This window comes from Pleurodeles waltl, chromosome 6 (assembly GCF_031143425.1).
Source record: "Pleurodeles waltl isolate 20211129_DDA chromosome 6, aPleWal1.hap1.20221129, whole genome shotgun sequence".
Classification (NCBI taxonomy): Eukaryota; Metazoa; Chordata; class Amphibia; order Caudata; family Salamandridae; genus Pleurodeles; species Pleurodeles waltl.
Window position 1 is genome coordinate 1,258,867,607 of NC_090445.1, and position 17,642 is coordinate 1,258,885,248.

General features: G+C 48.1%; 1 protein-coding gene across 2 annotated transcripts in view; it reads right to left on the reverse strand.

The window, feature by feature from the left end:
• The window catches only part of UNC5B (unc-5 netrin receptor B), a 409,451-nt gene that overhangs the window by 36,851 nt on the left and 354,958 nt on the right, over positions 1–17,642 (reverse strand). For both annotated transcript variants that reach the window (XM_069240569.1, XM_069240568.1), the window contains one exon: positions 17,459–17,608. In XM_069240569.1, coding sequence (XP_069096670.1) covers positions 17,459–17,608 — 150 coding nt within the window. The remainder of the gene's footprint in view (positions 1–17,458; positions 17,609–17,642) is intronic.

Here is a 17,642-nt window from a genome sequence, read left to right on the forward strand (position 1 = left end):
TGGCAAGTGCAGTGATGAATAGTCATCTGGAGCAATAGGATCTTGAGTCTTGTGCCAAGCCTGGGAAATATAGGGCCTGGTTACGACCTTGGTGAATGGGATACTTCATCACAAATGTGATGGATATACCTCCTGCCATTTTATAAGTTCCATAGTCTATAATGGGACTTGTAATATAGCGAATGGGATATTTGTCACGTTTGTGATGGAGTATCCCATCTGCCAAGGTCATAACCAGGCCCATAGACTTGGTGATGGTATCCTGTAGTAAGTGGTGATCTACAATAAGTGATGTCTAGTCACTACTTAAACATGACTGATTTTGGGCTTTTGTTATGGGTAGTTTGCAACAACCTGGCCATGTGCTGTCACTTCAACACACAATGGTTTTCAGTTTTCCTTGCTTCGATGGCCACAGAGGATGTTTAATAGTCTTGAAGACCGATCCTGTTAACTCCCTCCCCAAAAACTGAGCTTATGGATCTGAGCAACAGTTTACAGGTTTTCTGTCAAGCAACTCAGGGGCCAAGACCGGATTTACTGAATACACCTTCACCGGTTAAAGGATGGGTTAATTTTATAGAATGATCTCTGCACAATATACAAAGATGTATTGTACCCTGCAATGTATTGGTGGCATGTGACAAGTCCCAGGTCTGGGGTGGTGCGATTTTTATTATTTGACCCTCACATCTGAGCTCCCTCGGTGCTTGGAACCCTCTGAAAATGGCAAGCCAGCTATCCTAGCAAGCTGAATTAAAAGACAATGTATTTCATTCTCTGGTTTCACGAAGCAAGTTCAGAAAGTGAAACACTGGGGTCCTTCAAAGTGTGTTCTCCTTTTGTTGATCCCATTTGGGTTTACGCTAATAATCTGAATTGAAGAAAGTATAATCTGAAATTAGTGGACACGATGTGGGCAGTGACAGTTTCAAGTCAAGAACATTATGAATCACATTGACTCAAACTACTGTAAATGCCTAAAAACCGTTCTCTATAAGATGCACTTCCAAACCCAATGATTAGATTTTGTGTCGGTGGTTACTCTGAAATAGGTTCAAGCTGCAAAAGACTATTTATTGTCAAACCTAGTTGCAATAACTGTTGCTATAACCATGACTTCAAAAGGAAAGTCAGTACTGTTTAAAAGTGCATTACTATGACAACTGTACACATTTGATACTATTACCTTGAGGTATAAAAAATGAAAGATCTTTTTTGGTTTTGCCAATCCGAGATACCTTACAATTTATAGAGGTGCAGAACAGACTACTAATTGAGGATGCCAATAGTTCGATTTTCAGCTATCTCTATTTTTTACACTAATATAGTAGTAGACTAGTTGCAATGAATACAAAGGTAGACGTAGGAGTGTACATGCAATAATGAATGTTTTTAATGGTGAAGGTTTACATAGCTACTGCCTTTTGTAGGAACTTTATTGGACTTCTCATATCTGATATTGGGCTGGTTACTTGCTGTTGCTTCTACAGTTTTTTTCATCAATGAGTTATACTGCTAGTTATTTTAATTAGATCAGTGCTTGACTTAATTTAAAAGATCCATTGAAGAGACCTTTTATCGTGGTAGCCATATGTCTTTTAAGTACCTAAACCTATTGGACTGGGTATATATCATTTGGGTATCTTATAGCACAATGTTTCTGTTTTAATTTTAAATGATTCATTAAAGTATGTTGTAAATGATCAGAAAATGGGATACCTATGGTGGGGGGATCAGGTGCCTCTGACAATAGTTTATTGACAAAGACATAGTGGCATATTTATAAAACGTGGTGCTGCACCTAATGTTGGAAGCCCCAACCCGGGGGGGAGGGGGGCGAGCTATCTGGCATGTATTTTTCGTTTGGGGGCCACCATGGACAACCTGCCGATCTTGAAGAGGAAAATATGCAAATAGCACTCATGCACTTGGAGAATTTCCCACATTGTCAGAGTGCTGCTTCTGGGTCTCACTTATGCAAAACAAAAAACTATGCGAATCATGGTGAAAACAACATGAAGCCTAATCAGCATATGTGAGAAGGTAGCCTCTTTCTAGCCTTGTTACCCCCACTTTTGGCCTGTTTGTGAGTGTATGTCAGGGTGTTTGTCACTGTTTTCACTGTCTCACTGGGATCCTGATAGCCAGGCCTCAGTGCTCATAGTGAAAACACCATGTTTTCAGTATGGTTGTTATGTGTCACTGGGATCCTGCTAGTCAGGACCCCAGTGCTCATAGGTTTGTGGCCTATATGTATGTGTCACTGGGACCCTGTCACACAGGGCCCCAGTGCTCATAGGTGTGCATGTATATGTTCCCTGTGTGGTGCCTAACTGTCTCACTGAGGCTCTGCTAATCAGAACCTCAGTGGTTATGCTCTCTCATTTCTTTCCAAATTGTCACTGACAGGCTAGTGACCATTTTTACCAATTTACATTGGCTTACTGGAACACCCTTATAATTCCCTAGTATATGGTACTGAGGTACCCAGGGTATTGGGGTTCCAGGAGATCCCTATGGGCTGCAGCATTTCTTTTGCCACCCATAGGGAGCTCTGACAAATCTTACACAGGCCTGCCACTGCAGCCTGAGTGAAATAACGTCCACGTTATTTCACAGCCATTTTACACTGCACTTAAGTAACTTATAAGTCACCTATATGTCTAACCTTTACCTGGTAAAGGTTAGGTGCAAAGTTACTTAGTGTGAGGGCACCCTGGCACTAGCCAAGGTGCCCCCACATTGTTCAGAGCCAATTCACTGAACTTTGTGAGTGCTGGGACACCATTACACGCGTGCACTACATATAGGTCACTACCTATATGTAGCTTCACCATGGTAACTCCGAATATGGCCATGTAACATGTCTATGATCATGGAATTGCCCCCTCTATGCCATCCTGGCATTGTTGGTACAATTCCATGATCCCAGTGGTCTGTAGCACAGACCCTGGTACTGCCAGACTGCCCTTCCTGGGGTTTCTCTGCAGCTGCTGCTGCTGCCAACCCCTCAGACAGGCAGCTGCCCTCCTGGGGTCCAGCCAGGCCTGGCCCAGGATGGCAGAACAAAGAACTTCCTCTGAGAGAGGGTGTGACACCCTCTCCCTTTGGAAAATGGTGTGAAGGCAGGGGAGGAGTAGCCTCCCCCAGCCTCTGGAAATGCTTTGTTGGGCACAGATGTGCCCAATTCTGCATAAGCCAGTCTACACCGGTTCAGGGACCCCTTAGCCCCTGCTCTGGCGCGAAACTGGACAAAGGAAAGGGGAGTGACCACTCCCCTGACCTGCACCTCCCCTGGGAGGTGTCCAGAGCTCCTCCAGTGTGCTCCAGACCTCTGCCATCTTGGAAACAGAGGTGCTGCTGGCACACTGGACTGCTCTGAGTGGCCAGTGCCACCAGGTGACGTCAGAGACTCCTGCTGATAGGCTCCTTCAGGTGTTAGTAGCCTTTCCTCTCTCCTAGGTAGCCAAACCCTCTTTTCTGGCTATTTAGGGTCCCTGTCTCTGGGGAAACTTCAGATAACGAATGCATGAGCTCAGCCGAGTTCCTCTGCATCTCCCTCTTCACCTTCTGATAAGGAATCGACCGCTGACCGCGCTGGAAGCCTGCAAACCTGCAACATAGTAGCAAAGACGACTACTGCAACTCTGTAACGCTGATCCTGCCGCCTTCTCGACTGTTTTCCTGCTTGTGCATGCTGTGGGGGTAGTCTGCCTCCTCTCTGCACCAGAAGCTCCGAAGAAATCTCCCGTGGGTCGACGGAATCTTCCCCCTGCAACCGCAGGCACCAAAAAGCTGCATTACCGGTCCCTTGGGTCTCCTCTCAGCACGACGAGCGAGGTCCCTCGAATCCAGCGACACAGTCCAAGTGACCCCCACAGTCCAGTGACTCTTCAGCCCAAGTTTGGTGGAGGTAAGTCCTTGCCTCACCTCGCTGGGCTGCATTGCTGGGAACCGCGACTTTGCAGCTACTCCGGCCCCTGTGCACTTCCGGCGGAAATCCTTCGTGCACAGCCAAGCCTGGGTCCACGGCACTCTAACCTGCATTGCACGACTTTCTAAGTTGGTCTCCGGCGACGTGGGACTCCTTTGTGCAACTTCGGCAAGCACCGTTTCACGCATCCTCGTAGTGCCTGTTTCTGGCACTTTTCCGGGTGCTACCTGCTTCAGTGAGGGCTCTTTGTCTTGCTCGACGTCCCCTCTCTCTGCAGGTCCAATTTGCGACCTCCTGGTCCCTCCTGGGCCCCAGCAGCGTCCAAAAACGCCAAACGCACGATTTGCGTGTAGCAAGGCTTGTTGGCGTCCATCCGGCGGGAAAACACTTCTGCACGACTCTGCAAGGCGTGGGGGATCCATCCTCCAAAGGGGAAGTCTCTAGCCCTTGTCGTTCCTGCAGTATTCACAGTTCTTCAGCCTAGTAAGAGCTTCTTTGCACCAACCGCTGGCATTTCTTGGGCATCTGCCCATCTCCGAGCTGCTTGTGACTTTTGGACTTGGTCCCCTTGTTCCACAGGTACCCTCAGTCAGGAATCCATCGTTGTTGCATTGCTGATTTGTGTTTTCCTTGCATTTTCCCTCTAACACGACTATTTTGTCCTTAGGGGAACTTTAGTGCACTTTGCACTCACTTTTCAGGGTCTTGGGGAGGGTTATTTTTCTAACTCTCACTATTTTCTAATAGTCCCAGCGACCCTCTACAAGGTCACATAGGTTTGGGGTCCATTCGTGGTTCGCATTCCACTTTTGGAGTATATGGTTTGTGTTGCCCCTATCCCTATGTTTCCCCATTGCATCCTATTGTAACTATACATTGTTTGCACTGTTTTCTAAGACTATACTGCATATTTTTGCTATTGTGTATATATATTGTAGGACGTTGGCTCTGTATGTGCTATTTCAAAGTAAGGAATAGCATGCACAGAGTCCAAGGGTTCCCCTTAGAGGTAAAATAGTGGTAAAAATAGATAATACTAATGCTCTATTTTGTGGTAGTGTGGTCGAGCAGTAGGCTTATCCAAGGAGTAGTGTTAAGCATTTGTTGTACATACACATAGACAATAAATGAGGTACACACACTCAGAGACAAATCCAGCCAATAGGTTTTGTTATAGAAAAATATCTTTTCTTAGTTTATTTTAAGAACCACAGGTTCAAATTTAACATGTAATATCTTGTTTGAAAGGTATTGCAGGTAAGTACATTAGGAACTTTGAATCATTTCAATTGCATGTATACTTTTCAAGTTATTCACAAATAGCTATTTCAAAAGTGGACACAGTGCAATTTTCACAGTTCCTGGGGGAGGTAAGTTTTTGTTAGTTTTACCAGGTAAGTAAGACACTTACAGGGTTCAGTTCTTGGTCCAAGGTAGCCCTCCGTTGGGGGTTCAGAGCAACCCCAAAGTCACCACACCAGCAGCTCAGGGCCGGTCAGGTGCAGAGTTCAAAGCGGTGCCCAAAACGCATAGGCTAGAATGGAGAGAAGGGGGTGCCCCGGTTCCGGTCTGCTTGCAGGTAAGTACCCGCGTCTTCGGAGGGCAGACCAGGGGGGTTTTGTAGGGCACCGGGGGGGACACAAGCCCACACAGAAATTTCACCCTCAGCGGCGCGGGGGCGGCCGGGTGCAGTGTAGAAACAAGCGTCGGGTTCGCAATGTTAGTCTATGAGAGATCTCGGGATCTCTTCAGCGCTGCAGGCAGGCAAGGGGGGGGTTCCTCGGGGAAACCTCCACTTGGGCAAGGGAGAGAGACTCCTGGGGGTCACTTCTCCAGTGAAAGTTCGGTCCTTCAGGTCCTGGGGGCTGCGGGTGCAGGGTCTCTCCCAGGCGTCGGGACTTAGGTTTCAGAGAGTCGCGGTCAGGGGAAGCCTCGGGATTCCCTCTGCAGGCGGTGCTGTGGGGGCTCAGGGGGGACAGGTTTTGGTACTCACAGTCGTAGAGTAGTCCGGGGGTCCTCCCTGAGGTGTTGGTTCTCCACCAGCCGAGTCGGGGTCGCCGGGTGCAGTGTTGCAAGTCTCACGCTTCTTGCGGGGAGCTTGCAGGGTTCTTTCAAAGCTGCTGGAAACAAAGTTGCAGCCTTTCTTGGAGCAGGTCCGCTGTCCTCGGGAGTTTCTTGTCTTTTCGAAGCAGGGGCAGTCCTCAGAGGATGTCGAGGTCGCTGGTCCCTTTGGAAGGCGTCGCTGGAGCAGGATCTTTGGAAGGCAGGAGACAGGCCGGTGAGTTTCTGGAGCCAAGGCAGTTGTCGTCTTCTGGTCTTCCTCTGCAGGGGCTTTCAGCTAGGTAGTCCTTCTTCTTGTAGTTGCAGGAATCTAATTTTCTAGGGTTCAGGGTAGCCCTTAAATACTAAATTTAAGGGCGTGTTTAGGTCTGGGGGGTTAGTAGCCAATGGCTACTAGCCCTGAGGGTGGGTACACCCTCTTTGTGCCTCCTCCCAAGGGGAGGGGGTCACAATCCTAACCCTATTGGGGGAATCCTCCATCTGCAAGATGGAGGATTTCTAAAAGTCAGAGTCACCTCAGCTCAGGACACCTTAGGGGCTGTCCTGACTGGCCAGTGACTCCTCCTTGTTGCTTTCTTTGTTCCCTCCAGCCTTGCCGCCAAAAGTGGGGGCCGTGGCCGGAGGGGGCGGGCAACTCCACTAAGCTGGAGTGCCCTGCTGGGCTGTGACAAAGGGGTGAGCCTTTGAGGCTCACCGCCAGGTGTCACAGCTCCTGCCTGGGGGAGGTGTTAGCATCTCCACCCAGTGCAGGCTTTGTTACTGGCCTCAGAGTGACAAAGGCACTCTCCCCATGGGGCCAGCAACATGTCTCTAGTGTGGCAGGCTGCTGGAACTAGTCAGCCTACACAGACAGTCGGTTAAGTTTCAGGGGGCACCTCTAAGTTGCCCTCTGGGGTGTATTTTGCAATAAAATGTACACTGGCATCAGTGTGCATTTATTGTGCTGAGAAGTTTGATACCAAACTTCCCAGTTTTCAGTGTAGCCATTATGGTGCTGTGGAGTTCGTGTTTGACAAACTCCCAGACCATATACTCTTATGGCTACCCTGCACTTACAATGTCTAAGGTTTTGTTTAGACACTGTAGGGGTACCATGCTCATGCACTGGTACCCTCACCTATGGTATAGTGCACCCTGCCTTAGGGCTGTAAGGCCGGCTAGAGGGGTGTCTTACCTATACTGCATAGGCAGTGAGAGGCTGGCATGGCACCCTGAGGGGAGTGCCATGTCGACTTACTCGTTTTGTCCTCACTAGCACACACAAGCTGGCAAGCAGTGTGTCTGTGCTGAGTGAGAGGTCTCCAGGGTGGCATAAGACATGCTGCAGCCCTTAGAGACCTTCCTTGGCATCAGGGCCCTTGGTACTAGAAGTACCAGTTACAAGGGACTTATCTGGATGCCAGGGTCTGCCAATTGTGGATACAAAAGTACAGGTTAGGGAAAGAACACTGGTGCTGGGGCCTGGTTAGCAGGCCTCAGCACACTTTCAATTGTAAACATAGCATCAGCAAAGGCAAAAAGTCAGGGGGCAACCATGCCAAGGAGGCATTTCCTTACACAACCCCCCCCAAACGAAAGAGGATGAGACTAACCTTTCCCAAGAGAGTCTTCATTTTCTAAGTGGAAGAACCTGGAAAGGCCATCTGCATTGGCATGGGCAGTCCCAGGTCTGTGTTCCACTATAAAGTCCATTCCCTGTAGGGAGATGGACCACCTCAACAGTTTAGGATTTTCACCTTTCATTTGCATCAGCCATTTGAGAGGTCTGTGGTCAGTTTGAACTAGGAAGTGAGTCCCAAAGAGGTATGGTCTCAGCTTCTTCAGGGACCAAACCACAGCAAAGGCCTCCCTCTCAATGGCACTCCAACGCTGCTCCCTGGGGAGTAACCTCCTGCTAATGAAAGCAACAGGCTGGTCAAGGCCATCATCATTTGTTTGGGACAAAACTGCCCCTATCCCATGTTCAGAGGCATCAGTCTGCACAATGAACTGCTTAGAATAATCTGGAGCTTTTAGAACTGGTGCTGAGCACATTGCTTGTTTCAGGGTCTCAAAGGCCTGTTGGCATTCCACAGTCCAGTTCACTTTCTTGGGCATTTTCTTGGAGGTGAGTTCAGTGAGGGCTGTCACAATGGATCCATATCCCTTCACAAACCTCCTGTAATACCCAGTCAAGCCAAGGAATGCCCTGACTTGAGTCTGGGTTTTTGGAGCTACCCAGTCCAGAATAGTCTGGATCTTGGGTTGGAGTGGCTGAACTTGGCCTCCACCTACAAGGTGGCCCAAGTAAACCACAGTTCCCTGCCCTATCTGGCATTTGGATGCCTTGATAGAGAGGCCTGCAGATTGCAGAGCCTTCAAAACCTTCTTCAGGTGGACCAGGTGATCCTGCCAGGTGGAGCTAAAGACAGCAATATCATCAAGATAAGCTGTGCTAAAGGACTCCAAGCCAGCAAGGACTTGATTCACCAACCTTTGGAAGGTGGCAGGGGCATTCTTTAAACCAAAGGGCATAACAGTAAACTGATAATGCCCATCAGGTGTGGAGAATGCTGTTTTCTCTTTTGCTCCAGGTGCCATTTTTATTTGCCAGTACCCTGCTGTCAAGTCAAAGGTACTTAAGAATTTGGCAGCACCTAATTTGTCTATGAGCTCATCAGCTCTAGGAATTGGATGAGCATCTGTCTTGGTGACAGAATTGAGCCCTCTGTAGTCCACACAAAACCTAATCTCTTTCTTTCCATCTTTGGTGTGAGGTTTGGGGACTAAGACCACTGGGCTAGCCCAGGGGCTGTCAGAGCGCTCAATTACTCCCAATTCCAGCATCTTGTGGACTTCCACCTTGATGCTTTCCTTAACATGGTCAGACTGTCTAAAAATTTTGTTCTTGACAGGCATGCTGTCTCCTGTGTCCACATCATGGGTACACAGGTGTGTCTGACCAGGGGTTAAGGAGAAGAGTTCAGGAAACTGTTGTAGGACTCTCCTACAATCAGCTTGCTGTTGGCCAGAGAGGGTGTCTGAGTAGATCACTCCATCTACTGTGCCATCTTTTGGGTCTGATGACAGAAGATCAGGGAGAGGTTCACTCTCTGCCTCCTGATCCTCATCTGTTACCATCAACAGATTCACATCAGCCCTGTCATGGAAGAGCTTAAGGCGGTTCACATGGATCACCCTCTTGGGGCTCCTGCTTGTGCCCAGGTCCACCAGGTAGGTGACCTGACTCTTCCTTTCTAGCACTGGGTAAGGGCCACTCCATTTGTCCTGGAGTGCCCTGGGAGCCACAGGCTCCAGAACCCAGACTTTCTGTCCTGGTTGGAACTCAACCAGTGCAGCCTTTTGGTCATACCAAAACTTCTGGAGCTGTTGGCTGGCCTCAAGGTTTTTGGTTGCCTTTTCCATGTACTCTGCCATTCTAGAGCGAAGGCCAAGTACATAGTCCACTATGTCTTGTTTAGGCTCATGGAGAGGTCTCTCCCAGCCTTCTTTAACAAGAGCAAGTGGTCCCCTTACAGGATGACCAAACAGAAGTTCAAAGGGTGAGAATCCTACTCCCTTCTGTGGTACCTCCCTGTAAGCGAAAAGCAGACATGGCATCCCATCTCCTTTTGAGTTTTTCTGGGAGCCCCATGATCATGCCCTTTAATGTCTTGTTGAATCTTTCAACTAAGCCATTAGTTTGTGGATGGTAAGGTGTAGTGAATTTATAAGTCACTCCACACTCATTCCACAAATGTTTCAGGTATGCTGACATGAAGTTGGTACCTCTGTCAGACACCACCTCCTTAGGGAAACCCACTCTGGTAAAGATACCAATGAGGGCCTTGGCTACTGCAGGGGCAGTAGTCGACCTAAGGGGAATAGCTTCAGGATACCTGGTAGCATGATCCACTACTACCAGGATATACATATTTCCTGAGGCTGTGGGAGGTTCTAGTGGACCAACTATGTCCACACCCACTCTTTCAAAGGGAACCCCCACCACTGGAAGTGGAATGAGGGGGGCCTTTGGATGCCCACCTGTCTTACCACTGGCTTGACAGGTGGGGCAGGAGAGGCAAAACTCCTTAACCATGTTGGACATATTGGGCCAGTAGAAGTGGTTGACTAGCCTCTCCCACGTCTTGGTTTGTCCCAAATGTCCAGCAAGGGGAATGTCATGGGCCAATGTTAGGATGAACTCTCTGAACAGCTGAGGCACTACCACTCTCCTAGTGGCACCAGGTTTGGGGTCTCTGGCCTCAGTGTACAGGAGTCCATCTTCCCAATAGACCCTATGTGTTCCATTTTTCTTGCCCTTGGACTCTTCAGCAGCTTGCTGCCTAAGGCCTTCAAGAGAGGGACAGGTTTCTTGTCCCTTACACAGCTCCTCCCTTGAGGGTCCCCCTGGGCCTAAGAGCTCAACCTGATAAGGTTCAAGCTCCAAAGGCTCAGTTCCCTCAGAGGGCAGAACTTCTTCCTGAGAAGAGAGGTTCCCTTTCTTTGGCTGTGTTGCAGTTGGTTTCCCAACTGACTTTCCTTTCCTCTTGGTAGGCTGGGCCATTCTTCCAGACTCAAGCTCTACTTGTTCACCCTGTGCCTTGCATTGTGCTCTTGTTTTCACACACACCAGTTCAGGGATACCCAGCATTGCTGCATGGGTTTTTAGTTCTACCTCAGCCCATGCTGAGGACTCCAGGTCATTTCCAAGCAGACAGTCCACTGGGATATTTGAGGAGACCACCACCTGTTTCAGGCCATTGACCCCTCCCCATTCTAAAGTAACCATTGCCATGGGATGTACTTTTCTCTGATTGTCAGCGTTGGTGACTGTGTAAGTTTTTCCAGTCAGGTATTGGCCAGGGGAAACCAGTTTCTCTGTCACCATGGTGACACTGGCACCTGTATCCCTCAGGCCCTCTATTCTAGTCCCATTAATTAAGAGTTGCTGTCTGTATTTTTGCATGTTAGGCGGCCAGACAGCTAGTGTGGCTAAATCCACCCCACCCTCAGAAACTAGAGTAGCTTCAGTGTGGACCCTGATTTGCTCTGGGCACACTGTTGATCCCACTTGGAGACTAGCCATACCAGTGTTACCTGGATGGGAGTTTGGAGTGGAACCTTTCTAGGGACAGGCCTTGTCTCCAGTTTGGTGTCCATGCTGTTTACAGCTATGACACCAGGCCTTTTTGGGATCAAAGTTTTTACCCTTGTACCCATTGTTTTGTGAAGAGGCTCTGGGCCCACCCTCCTGTGCAGGTTTTTGGGGGCCTGTAGAAGACTCTTTACTATTTTTAGTTTTGGTTGTCTCATCACCCTTCCCCTGGGGAGTCTTTGTGACCCCTTTCTTTTGGTCACCCCCTGTTGAAGTCTTGGACACCCTTGTCTTGACCCAATGGTCCGCCTTCTTTCCCAATTCTTGGGGAGAAATTGGTCCTAGGTCTACCAGATGCTGATGCAGTTTATCATTGAAACAATTACTTAACAGATGTTCTTTCACAAATAAATTGTACAGCCCATCATAATTACTTACACCACTGCCTTGAATCCAACCATCTAGTGTTTTTACTGAGTAGTCTACAAAGTCAACCCAGGTCTGGCTCGAGGATTTTTGAGCCCCCCTGAATCTAATCCTATACTCCTCAGTGGAGAATCCAAAACCCTCAATCAGGGTACCCTTCATGAGGTCATAAGATTCTGCATCTTTTCCAGAGAGTGTGAGGAGTCTATCCCTACACTTTCCTGTGAACATTTCCCAAAGGAGAGCACCCCAGTGAGATCTGTTCACTTTTCTGGTTACACAAGCCCTCTCAAAAGCTGTGAACCATTTGGTGATGTCATCACCATCTTCATATTTAGTTACAATCCCTTTAGGGATTTTCAACATGTCAGGAGAATCTCTGACCCTATTTATGTTGCTGCCACCATTGATGGGTCCTAGGCCCATCTCTTGTCTTTCCCTCTCTATGGCTAGGATCTGCCTTTCCAAAGCCAATCTTTTGGCCATCCTGGCTAACTGGATGTCCTCTTCACTGGAGTTATCCTCAGTGATTTCAGAGGTGTTGGTCTCTCCTGTGAGGGAACCAGCATCTCTGACTATTATTTTTGGAGTCAGGGTTTGAGGGACCCTGTTCTCCCTAGATAGGACTGGTAGGGGGGAATTTTCCTCCAAGTCACTATCCTCTTCCTCTGAGTTGCCACCCTCAGAGGGGTTGGCCTTTTCAAACTCTGCCAAAAGCTCCTGGAGCTGTATTTTGGTAGGTTTGGGGCCCATTGTTATTTTCTTTATTTTACAGAGTGACCTTAGCTCCCTCATCTTAAGATGGAGGTAAGGTGTGGTGTCGAGTTCCACCACAGTCACATCTGTGCTAGACATTTTGCTTCTAAAAGTTGGAATACTTTTTAAGAATCTACAACTGGTTCTAGAATCTAATTCAAACTTTTACAAACTTTTAAACTCTAAAAGAAATGCTAAACAGGATCTAACACAAGGCCCTAGCAGGACTTTTAGAATTTAGAAAACTTTTCAAATTGCAAAAATCAATTTCTAATGACAATTTTGGAATTTGTCGTGTGATCAGGTATTGGCTGAGTAGTCCAGCAAATGCAAAGTCTTGTACCCCACCGCTGATCCACCAATGTAGGAAGTTGGCTCTGTATGTGCTATTTCAAAGTAAGGAATAGCATGCACAGAGTCCAAGGGTTCCCCTTAGAGGTAAAATAGTGGTAAAAATAGATAATACTAATGCTCTATTTTGTGGTAGTGTGGTCGAGCAGTAGGCTTATCCAAGGAGTAGTGTTAAGCATTTGTTGTACATACACATAGACAATAAATGAGGTACACACACTCAGAGACAAATCCAGCCAATAGGTTTTGTTATAGAAAAATATCTTTTCTTAGTTTATTTTAAGAACCACAGGTTCAAATTTAACATGTAATATCTTGTTTGAAAGGTATTGCAGGTAAGTACATTAGGAACTTTGAATCATTTCAATTGCATGTATACTTTTCAAGTTATTCACAAATAGCTATTTCAAAAGTGGACACAGTGCAATTTTCACAGTTCCTGGGGGAGGTAAGTTTTTGTTAGTTTTACCAGGTAAGTAAGACACTTACAGGGTTCAGTTCTTGGTCCAAGGTAGCCCACCGTTGGGGGTTCAGAGCAACCCCAAAGTCACCACACCAGCAGCTCAGGGCCGGTCAGGTGCAGAGTTCAAAGCGGTGCCCAAAACGCATAGGCTAGAATGGAGAGAAGGGGGTGCCCCGGTTCCGGTCTGCTTGCAGGTAAGTACCCGCGTCTTCGGAGGGCAGACCAGGGGGGTTTTGTAGGGCACCGGGGGGGACACAAGCCCACACAGAAATTTCACCCTCAGCGGCGCGGGGGCGGCCGGGTGCAGTGTAGAAACAAGCGTCGGGTTCGCAATGTTAGTCTATGAGAGATCTCGGGATCTCTTCAGCGCTGCAGGCAGGCAAGGGGGGGGTTCCTGGGGGAAACCTCCACTTGGGCAAGGGAGAGAGACTCCTGGGGGTCACTTCTCCAGTGAAAGTTCGGTCCTTCAGGTCCTGGGGGCTGCGGGTGCAGGGTCTCTCCCAGGCGTCGGGACTTAGGTTTCAGAGAGTCGCGGTCAGGGGAAGCCTCGGGATTCCCTCTGCAGGCGGCGCTGTGGGGGCTCAGGGGGGACAGGTTTTGGTACTCACAGTCGTAGAGTAGTCCGGGGGTCCTCCCTGAGGTGTTGGTTCTCCACCAGCCGAGTCGGGGTCGCCGGGTGCAGTGTTGCAAGTCTCACGCTTCTTGCGGGGAGCTTGCAGGGTTCTTTCAAAGCTGCTGGAAACAAAGTTGCAGCCTTTCTTGGAGCAGGTCCGCTGTCCTCGGGAGTTTCTTGTCTTTTCGAAGCAGGGGCAGTCCTCAGAGGATGTCGAGGTCGCTGGTCCCTTTGGAAGGCGTCGCTGGAGCAGGATCTTTGGAAGGCAGGAGACAGGCCGGTGAGTTTCTGGAGCCAAGGCAGTTGTCGTCTTCTGGTCTTCCTCTGCAGGGGCTTTCAGCTAGGCAGTCCTTCTTCTTGTAGTTGCAGGAATCTAATTTTCTAGGGTTCAGGGTAGCCCTTAAATACTAAATTTAAGGGCGTGTTTAGGTCTGGGGGGTTAGTAGCCAATGGCTACTAGCCCTGAGGGTGGGTACACCCTCTTTGTGCCTCCTCCCAAGGGGAGGGGGTCACAATCCTAACCCTATTGGGGGAATCCTCCATCTGCAAGATGGAGGATTTCTAAAAGTCAGAGTCACCTCAGCTCAGGACACCTTAGGGGCTGTCCTGACTGGCCAGTGACTCCTCCTTGTTGCTTTCTTTGTTCCCTCCAGCCTTGCCGCCAAAAGTGGGGGCCGTGGCCGGAGGGGGCGGGCAACTCCACTAAGCTGGAGTGCCCTGCTGGGCTGTGACAAAGGGGTGAGCCTTTGAGGCTCACCGCCAGGTGTCACAGCTCCTGCCTGGGGGAGGTGTTAGCATCTCCACCCAGTGCAGGCTTTGTTACTGGCCTCAGAGTGACAAAGGCACTCTCCCCATGGGGCCAGCAACATGTCTCTAGTGTGGCAGGCTGCTGGAACTAGTCAGCCTACAAAGACAGTCGGTTAAGTTTCAGGGGGCACCTCTAAGTTGCCCTCTGGGGTGTATTTTGCAATAAAATGTACACTGGCATCAGTGTGCATTTATTGTGCTGAGAAGTTTGATACTAAACTTCCCAGTTTTCAGTGTAGCCATTATGGTGCTGTGGAGTTCGTGTTTGACAAACTCCCAGACCATATACTCTTATGGCTACCCTGCACTTACAATGTCTAAGGTTTTGTTTAGACACTGTAGGGGTACCATGCTCATGCACTGGTACCCTCACCTATGGTATAGTGCACCCTGCCTTAGGGCTGTAAGGCCGGCTAGAGGGGTGTCTTACCTATACTGCATAGGCAGTGAGAGGCTGGCATGGCACCCTGAGGGGAGTGCCATGTCGACTTACTCGTTTTGTCCTCACTAGCACACACAAGCTGGCAAGCAGTGTGTCTGTGCTGAGTGAGAGGTCTCCAGGGTGGCATAAGACATTCTGCAGCCCTTAGAGACCTTCCTTGGCATCAGGGCCCTTGGTACTAGAAGTACCAGTTACAAGGGACTTATGTGGATGCCAGGGTCTGCCAATTGTGGATACAAAAGTACAGGTTAGGGAAAGAACACTGGTGCTGGGGCCTGGTTAGCAGGCCTCAGCACACTTTCAATTGTAAACATAGCATCAGCAAAGGCAAAAAGTCAGGGGGCAACCATGCCAAGGAGGCATTTCCTTACATATATCTTGTGGATATTTCCTATCCTCTCACTGAGGGTACACTCTAAGATACTTTGGCATATTGTCATAAAAATAAAGTACCTTTATTTTTAGTATAACTGTGTATTGTGTTTTCTTATGATATTGTGCATATGACACTAGGTGGTACTGTAGTAGCTTCACACGTCTCCTAGTTCAGCCTAAGCTGCTCTGCTAAGCTACCATTATCTATCAGCCTAAGCTGCTAGACACCCTATACACTAATAAGGGATAACTGGGCCTGGTGCAAGGTGCAAGTACCCCTTGGTACTCACTACAAGCCAGTCCAGCCTCCTACAGCATACCTTTATGTCCTCTGTGCAAACAATGCATGTGCACATGTACTAAGTCACTGAGATCCCACCAAACAGGGGGACCTCATAATGTGGTGTGTGGTCTTCTGGCTGGAGAGCGGAGGCCAGTGTCTCTGCTCACCTGGAGGATTGACTGGCAACCTGCCAAGGACTAAGTGACGAGTTATGTAGGATCATGCTGTGGTGGGTAGGATGTCCTTGATCTTTTCTTATTCAGATTACTATGAATTTTGGCATGCTTTCTGTATGGTAGGCAAAATGAACCTTCTGCAAGTGCGGTGAATTCTTGTAAGATCTCACTTTGGTAGCCTGGATGCCTTTGCAGGTATCATCTGCTGTGTCCTTGACTTTATACACGATCACAATGCAGGATAGAATGACCTCCACTCTCTTGCCTGCAGATAGCTGAGTGTCCTTGTTGTGAATACGACATTACCCTAACCCCTTGTTTTTCTGGTAATGCTATCTATGATTTTTTTCAAAGGACTGAGAAAAGGAAGAAGATTTTCTCCGTGAGTTTCGACTTCCTGCAGAACCTGAATTACCTTTAAATCACAGATCTATTTCTGCACATTCTCAGAGCGTGGTAGAAAATGTGCTCCATGCATTTCACTGCTTAGATGTCTGCCTCTAATTCACTTTCTCTAAATACCTGAATCACAAGCAGACTGTTGTTAATACGGATTTATTGGTTTACCTCCATTGCTTTGCTGGACTGATTTTAAGATTTTAAGACCACAGACTCACAAGTTCGCAGAAGATATGTGAATTTTTGGTCTGCTCTTCATAAAAAGGTAGATGTCTATATTTAAGACACACGAAAATCATGTTAAAAGCACAGAAAGAGGCTCAAACGGAGCTGCAGCGTCACACCAGTGTTTCTCTAGACTCCACGGCTTTTTACAAGTACCTAGCTCCATGCCTGTGGAAGAGAAGAAGGTCTGTAGAAAACTCACAGGAGGCCTGTTGTCACTTTCTACAAGTACCTAGCTCCATGCCTGTGGAAGAGAAGAAGGTCTGTAGAAAACTCACAGGAGGCCTGTTGTCACTTTCTACAAGTACCTAGCTCCATGCCTGTGGAAGAGAAGAAGGTCTGTAGAAAACTCACAGGAGGCCTGTTGTCACTTTCTACGATTTGGCATCACAATTTACCTTTTCAACAGAAGCTGCACTTGCAGTAACAACACTGCCCCAGAAAATAAGGAAGCACCTTGTAGCAAAATATTCCCTGGTAAACTGCAGGACCGCAGCCCTGTACCCCCTTGGTTGTCTTTAACGTAGCCATGAATAATGACATGCATAAAGCCAACATCAAGGGAAGAATGAGTCACATTATTTGCCTTATAAATCTTTGTGACTTGCTTCAAGATCTCACCAGGGGGCAAGCAGCGGCATCCACTGTCTCCCGGGAATGGGCTTCGGCGCTTCACCACGAACCAGGAATAGCCCAGAGTGTCAGTATCTGTCCTTTGCTGTAGCATTTCCCCTAAAAGTGAAAATGTCCTTTCTTGTCGCAAAAGATAACTTATACACTTTCCTTCAGCATTCCAAGTAACAAGAGGTGATCTTCTATGTATAATACAAATGTGTGCACATTTACAAAGGCATCTTAAAGTGCAGGGAATAATGATGTTTGCTACACCTAATGCAGATAAAACAGCATGAAGCCGTTAGGGATTTAAACCAGAAGGAATAAAGAAGAGCCATTGTAAATCAATGAGGGTTAAAGCAGCAAAGTCAAAGAAGACACCGCGTTGTGGCGATGGTGCAGTTTTTGATTGAGTGAGATGGGTCTGTTTCCAGGTTTGGAAGAGCACCTACCTGATATTTAGCCAGAAGCTTGCTTCTCCAGAGTGAATGAGGGATGTCATGGATGGAGAGCCGCAGGTTGTGGTAGCTGTCCTTGAAGAGTAAGGGTTTGGGCTCCTCCAGCAAGTGCCCTCCAAGGGTTCGTTCCAGCTCGAGCACCTCCTGCAGTCAAGAAGGCACATGGCATGAGGTTTCA